At 50.5% G+C, this 7,006-nt stretch overlaps 1 protein-coding gene across 2 annotated transcripts; it reads left to right on the forward strand.

The window, feature by feature from the left end:
- Positions 1-1,229: 1,229 nt before the first annotated feature.
- On the forward strand, positions 1,230-5,399 carry LOC104400478 (acidic leucine-rich nuclear phosphoprotein 32 family member B). Of its 2 annotated transcripts, none has more exons than XM_010015612.1 (6): positions 1,230-1,375; positions 2,076-2,198; positions 3,174-3,372; positions 3,664-3,788; positions 4,185-4,239; positions 5,057-5,399. In XM_010015612.1, the coding sequence occupies exons 1-6, from the start codon at positions 1,316-1,318 to the stop codon at positions 5,143-5,145; spliced, it is 651 nt and encodes a 216-aa protein (XP_010013914.1). In that variant the 5' UTR covers positions 1,230-1,315; the 3' UTR covers positions 5,146-5,399. The 2 variants fall into 2 exon arrangements, with proteins under 2 accessions (XP_010013914.1, XP_010013915.1); XM_010015613.1 differs by having other exon boundaries at positions 4,188-4,239.
- Positions 5,400-7,006: the final 1,607 nt, after the last annotated feature.

Below are 7,006 nucleotides of genomic sequence, written 5' to 3' on the forward strand. Positions count from 1 at the left end.
AGCGTTGCTGCAGGGTGAGGCAGTGACCCAGGGCACGGCCGCGCCGGGTTAACGCTTGGCCGGGTTAGTTCATAACCTGGTAACGTCCGGGCTCACCCCAGCAAAGCAACGACAGCGGAGGGTTGGCCTCGGCCGCCTTTACACCCGCCGGGTTGGTTGGAGGCTTGTTTAGGGTGCTGGGGGCAAAGCGAGCTCAGCTCACTTCTGACCCGTGATGCCACTTCTAGAGTCTTTAAGTGTTAATTCGCTCGGAGCTTGTGCTGCAAAGACGGCCCAGCAGCCCCCAAACTGCTGCCAGTGAGGCAAAGTGATTTTAAAATGACTCCCCAATAGTTGGCTGATGTGAGCAAGAGAGGTAAAATGGGAGTGCTGCGAAGGAGGAATTTGGAGAGCATCACGAGCCTTCTGGCCACGGCTGATTTTGCATCTTACTGTGAAGAACATGTGGGGTAAAAGTGAGTTTTGGAAGTGGCCTTTGAGAGCTGGAGATGGAGCTTAGGGGGAAAAGGGGGTGCCGGCTGGGTTTACCCTCCTGGTGCTTGAGGGGGAGCAGTTCTGCGCTGGTGTTTCTTGGTCCTGATGCCAGAGGAGGGGTGATTTCTGTGCTGGATTACCGGCTAGTGCTGGTTTCTGCGTGTGTAGCCTACGCTGGGCAAAATATTAGGTGCCATCAGTGGTTCTGCTTCATTAGCCTGAGGCTCATCTGCTTAAGAGACCTGCCTGGGCAGATGTGTCACCTCTGCATGGAGACTGTCACAGGGAAAGGAAGCCTCTGGAGGCAGCTTTTCCAGCACCCCACAGGCATGGAGAGAAGTAGAAGGGGACAAAACCAGAAGACCTTGTTGGGTCTCCTGTTAGTGAAGTCTCAAGTGTGACCCTGAAAGCTTTTTGGTGCCTTAATGCGTGAAGCTTTTTGATACAACCTCATGGTTCAACCCCTTATTGCTTCTTGGTGGAGAAGGTGGACCTTGGTTGGAGCTGTGGGGTGGTGCAGTGGTTGCACATTGCATGGCTCATGCTTAAAGGGTGAAGTCCTAACCACCCCGAGGGATTCGCACCTTGTGCCCTCGAAAAGTTCTTTAGCTTTAAGATCTCGTGTGTCCCTTAATGTGAGTAAGGAGGATCTGCTGCTCTGAGGTGTGGGTCACTGCCTGATGCCAGCGTGGCAGGCTCGAGGTGAGGCTTGGCCGGGTGCGCTCACCCCTGCTGGTGTCTGTGTTGGCAGGTGAAGGAGCTGGTTCTTGATAACTGCCGTTCGGATGATGGGAAGATCGTTGGTCTCTCCTCAGACTTTGAGAACCTGGAGTTCCTCAGCATGATCAACATCAACCTGCTGTCCGTCTCCAACCTGCCCAAACTCAACAAACTACGGAAGGTGAGTCCGCCCTGTGGTCCCCTCTCCAGCAGGTCTGACACTTCTGCTGTCCTGTCCCTGGGGGGTTTTCCTGTATTTGCCAGAAAAAAGCCATTTGATTTTGGTTTTTCCTCTGTAGCCTTCAGCCTGAGCAAGTGACAGAGGTTGTTTTTTAGCAACGAAATGCTTTTGAGCTCGCTGTGTGTTTGGGGATCCTTTGTATGTTTAGCATCCTTTCTCTCTGCTTTTGCTGTCATGCTACTATCAGAGGCTTCAGTAACATAGAATCGTGGAATGGTTTGTGTTGGAAGGGACCTTAAAGTTCATCCAGTCCCAACCCCTGCCCCGGGCAGGGACACCTTCCACTAGAGCAGGTTGCTCCAAGCCCCTGTGTCCAACCTGGCCTTGAACACTGCCAGGGATGGGGCAGCCACAGCTTCTCTGGGCACCCTGTTCCCCAAATACCAAATTATTATATTCAAAATATCATAAATATTAGTGATTTTAGAGCATGTGCCCCTGTGTCCTGCAGCACGGAGGTGGCTGGGAGTGCTGTGGGCAAGGGATTTCAAGTGAACACTTCAACTGCAGCTCTGTGGTGTGGTCTAAGGAACAGGGTGTGGAACTTGAGTGTCCATTGTAGTCCAGTTCTCAGGGCAATTTTATTCCCCTTGTTGCAAATTGAAGCCCTTTATGACTATGTGATATTCCCTCTTGGCAGTTGGAGCTGAGTGATAATAGGATTTCTGGTGGCCTTGAAGTTCTAGCAGAGAGAACTCCTAACTTGACACACTTGAATCTAAGCGGCAACAAGATCAAAGACATCAATACCCTGGAGCCCTTGGTGAGTGAAAGGCTGTGCTGGAATCTAAGGGATGATGTTGTTTCCTTTGGGGAGCGTGTCTGTGCAGCAGAAGTCCAACATCTTGGTAACTGTTCCAACAGCACTTTGTGGTTCTCATGGGAACAGATGAGTGGGACCAATTTGAGGCTGGACTAACAGTTAATGGCTTCTCTGTCTGGAAAACCAGCAGCCAGTTGCTAAAAGAAGCATGAAATGAGAAAGGACTGTTAATGGGTCAGATGCATTTAGAGGTAGGTGGCACCTGAGGTGTCATGGAGATGAGCTGGTTAGACACCAGCAAGGGTGTTCGTCCCGTCAGTCCAAAGGCACTGTTGTGCTGGGCTGGGACCCTCTCACCCTGGGTGCTGTCACAGCACACACTGCAGGGTTCCCATTGCATCTGCACTGCCCCAGAGAAGGCTCTTGCCTTGTGATCCTGCCTCTGTAGCTGAAAGGTCTGATCTAGGGCATTGCCTCATTAGTTGTTGCCTTTGGTCCCTTCAGAAGTAGCTTGAAGCCATTTTATTCCTCCTTTGCTTGACCTGCTGCACAGTGCAAGGACTGGAGCAGGGGAGCTGCTGTGGCTGTTCTGAGAGGCTCACAGGCACTTTCTGCGTGGTGATTTAGGTTTTACCTCATGATTTGGGCAGGATGAGTCCAGCTCAGTGATTCCTCCTGCTGGGGAGCTGGGCTTGTTGCCCACCCTGTTCAGAAGAGAGTATGGTTTGGATGTGGTTTCACAGGGAGCTGTCTCCAAGGTGGGGAAACTAGGACAGAGGAGCTGAAAAGAAGTCTTCTTTGCCTACAGTTACCAAGAGTAGTAACTTCTCTCCATCTGAGGAGCACGTGGTGGGAATTAAGCATGCAAAGGCACTTCTGTACTAGATGTGGGTAGCAAACCAGCTGTCCTGTGATGGTTGCCTGATCTTCAAACAGTGTCAACTTGTCAATAATCTAATGATTTGATCTTTGCAGAAAAAGTTGCCAAACCTCCATAGCCTGGACCTCTTCAACTGTGAGGTGACGATGCTCATCAACTACCGGGAGAGCGTGTTCACCCTCCTGCCCCAGCTCACCTACCTAGACGGGTATGATGCTGATGACCAGGAAGCCCCTGACTCAGACCCTGAAGCAGATGGGGATGCACTGGAGGATGAGTATGAGAATGGGGAAGGTGAGGATTTTCTCTCGGTTTTCTTGCTGGGGAAACAACCCCATTTTTAGCAACGTGACCACTGCTATAAATCATGTTTCTAACTTGCCACTAAGGTGTCTGGGTAACCCCCCTCCCTCCTTTGGCAGGCTGGGGAAGATGTGAGACTTGCTGCAGGCTGACAGGGCTTGTTGCTGGCACTCCTCATGCATTCTTGCTGTGATTTCCTGCCTGCTGCTCACGTAGCACTTGGGCTGGAGGTGTGAGTGTTGGGGAACCATAACACTTACCTCCCTCTCCTTTTGGTAGAAGGTGAGGGTGAGGAAGAGGAGGATGCTGATGAGGAGGATGATTTGGATGAAGAAGTCATCGATGATGAAGAAGATGAAGATGATGATCTGGAAGGTGAAGAGGAGGAGGACGGAGTAGATGATGAGGTGAGGCTTTCTGTCTTTGGTTTGTGTTTGACAGTGTGTTTATCCCTTCACCTGGTGACCCATCTGACCAGGCACCTCGGGTGGATCTGGGAGTGCTGCTGTGTGCTCCCTTTTCCCATACACCTTTTGACTCGTTGTGTACGGAGTGTGCCAGGTCAGACCCATTTATTGCTCAGCCTGGTACTTCCATGGCTTCCAGGGACAGAGCTGAACAGCCCCTTCGTAGGGATGCAGGAAGCTGTTCAGGAACCGATAGCTCCTCACTGCTTGGCTTGTACTTGACACCCTGAGGCTCAAGTAGGGCTGGAGCAGAGCGGAAGGAAGATGTTGCTGTGGAGTTACACCTTGCTGGTGGAACTGTGACTCTTGCATCAAAGCATCTTGTTTTGACTCCAGGAGGAAGATGAGGAGGAAGATGGTGAGGATGATGAAGAAGATGAAGCTGATGATGGTGAGTTGAAGCCTGACAAACTAAGTGCTTGCAAAGCTGCCTTAACATTCTCACATCTGCTGGTTTTGTAGAGCTTCCCAGGCTGCAGTGCAGTGCTGGTGTTGCCTGCAGCTCTCCCCTGATCGAAAGTGCAGCCTTTTGGCTATGGCCACTGCTAAAGCTGCTGCTTATGCATAAGCTGACCATTGGATAGTGGTTATAACCAAAGGGTCATACACTGGTGATGGGGAAATGCGTTTCAGTGCCTCCTAATACCAACCAAGCTGGGTAAGTGCCTAAATATTAAAGAGGCAAATTGACTAGAAAACCAGTTCGAAGTAGCTTGAACTGGTAGCCTTGTGCTGGAGGAGGGCTTCTGTCACAGAAGCTCATGGTGGCATTGCGTGTGAGGAAATGCTCTTGGACACACACATTCCTCTCCTCTCAGCTGTAGGGGAGTGCAGACCCTTCTTGACACGAGTCCAGACTCCTCTGGCTGTAACAATCTATAAACACCTGAATGAAAGCTCCACAGAATATAGTGACTGGTGTGACTTCAGATCACCTTGTATGAGCCTGGTCCGAAGGGACTGAATTCTTCGAAGCCAAAAAGAGCCCATTGAAACGTGGGGTGCTTGGAGGGCAGTAGTAAACAGTTAATGCCTCGTGCTAGTCCCGGCTTTCCTGGCTGCCATGAGAAGCTGGGCAGGGTGGATCTCTGCTCCGGAATGGTGCCAGTCTAGTCTGTGCTTGTTCACCAGCAGCTCGAAGCCCCAGTTCAAATGCTTTCAGTTCACACAAGACTGAACTGAGCTTCATGCTTGGCCTCTCTTTGCAGACCTGCCACGAGGGGAAAAGAGAAAACGAAATCTAGAGGATGAAGGAGAGGAAGATCCAGAAGACGAAGAGGACGATGAGGATGACTGATCCCAGCAACCCAATCAGTTTTACAGACTCTGACTGTGCTTGTCTTAACCTCCCCGTTGTGTCTATGTGAGACTGTAAATCCCCGTCTCCCGCTCCTCCCCCCTTTGTATGGCTGCAGCGTCCACAATATATTTTTTTAAGATGTAGAATCCTGTAGGCATTCAGGGGAATCTTCCATCCAAGGCTCACTTCTCACAGGTATCCATGACCAAAGGCTTTCTCCGTTCTGTGGTTTGTGCAGCAGTTTGCAAAAACAAAACAAAAAAAACACAAAAGAAAGAAAACACACACACAAAAAAAAAAAAAAACCAGAAAAAACCCTATTTCCTCCTCCTCGGGTATCTTTTGTGTCTGAAATCAGCTTTGCCACACTGGACCCAGAGCTCCAGCTCCCACCCTGCCCGACAGCAAAGAAGGCATTTGCTTATCCACATGCCCTCAGACCAGCTTTCTGAAGACGCTTGAGCCACCTTGAGCAGTGGGTGCAAATCTGGTTCATCTAAATGGACTCCAACGCTCCCTGAGGTCTCTGTGATCAGAAATAATGGTGATGTGATCTCTGGAGATGCTTGAAGATAACTTTAGTGCTGGGGATGGGCCGTGCATGGGGTCTTGGGAGAGGGAGGGTGGCTGCTTGCACCTCTGGCGATGCACCTTTCAGTAGCCCTGCAGTTGCTTTCCTATTGTTTTTTTATAAACTGGAATCTTTTTCCCAGTGGCCACCCAATAACTTCTACTTGGATGTCCAAATAAGCCTGATTTCTGTGGCTGTGAGTGTCTTTGCTGTGATGAGGCCTCTTGTCACCCCGTAGCAGCCTCTGCCTTTAGGAAGAGATAGGAAATAGCAGGTGAAGGGATACTGCACTTGTGTCAACCTCCATTTCGCACTGTACAGAACACGTTCAACCAGTATCACTGTGATGCACCTAACTCGGCGTTCCCCGGGAGACCGGGTTAGCCTCGATATTCTCAGGGTCCTTCTGCTAGCCAGTACCAGCTCTGGACAGTTGCCTCAGCGCTAGCCTGGTGTACGCATCCTCTTCCTCCTCCTCTTTCTTTCTTAGCATGAAGAGAAGTGCATTGATCAGAACCCAGCTCTCTCCCACTCGTGTTCATGCTCTGATGGTGCCGCAGAGCAACGAGTACCCTCAGCCCACGGTGGCTGGAAGGAGGAAGCAGGGATGAGCCGCGTGTAACTCCGCTACGGAGCGTTCCTCACCCCTTGCCCACCCTTCCTCTGCCTGGAGGGGTTCACCCAGCACATCCACGAGCTTCACTGGCCCCGTGGCACCCAAGGGATGGTAACTGGGTGCCGCAGAGCTGTGCTAGGGCGGGAGTAGCTGCTGTTCCTCCTGCTCCCCACGGATGCACTGGCACTTTGTGGCATTCCCAGTGGGCAACCTGCAGGCACCCAGAGGGGAGACTCGGCAGCGGTTCCTGCAGAGGAGTGGAGTGTGTTGCAGCACATCCCAGTTCCTGTTGCTTTGTTCTGGTCTTGCTGTCGTCTCGTGTTGTACAGTAGCTGTAACCATTCGGAGAAGAATTAGTCCTGTAAAATGCAAACTGAGTAACTTATAAATGTTAAAGGAATTTTTTTAAGAAAAAAGGAAATTTCAGAGCAGCAGTTACTTCTAATTTTTTTTCCCTGCATTTTTAGCAGATTGTATGGATTTTATATTAGCCTAGTGACTGTCAGGTTGCAATTGGTCAGACTAGTCCCAGGAATAAGAATCTCCAGCCCCTTTTGTATCTTTTGTTACAAAATTTGGATAAAACTTTTAATAAAGACTTCAGTTTTTAAAAACCCATCGCAACGAGCCTTGTCTTGGCTGCCTCCGCTCTAGGAACACCCCGACTGCCC

This window comes from Nestor notabilis, unplaced genomic scaffold (genome assembly GCF_000696875.1).
Source record: "Nestor notabilis isolate BGI_N333 unplaced genomic scaffold, ASM69687v1 scaffold20355, whole genome shotgun sequence".
Taxonomy (NCBI): Eukaryota; Metazoa; Chordata; class Aves; order Psittaciformes; family Psittacidae; genus Nestor; species Nestor notabilis.

Excerpts from the sequence above, each read along its gene's own strand:
- LOC104400478 (XM_010015612.1), top strand. The coding sequence starts at position 1,316 with ATGATCAACATCAACCTGCTGTCCGTCTCCAACCTGCCCAAACTCAAC. Across the intron at positions 2,199-3,173 it reads TCAATACCCTGGAGCCCTTG|AAAAAGTTGCCAAACCTCCA; the intron begins GTGAGTGAAAGG and ends TGATCTTTGCAG. Across the intron at positions 3,789-4,184 it reads AGGACGGAGTAGATGATGAG|GAGGAAGATGAGGAGGAAGA; the intron begins GTGAGGCTTTCT and ends TTTTGACTCCAG.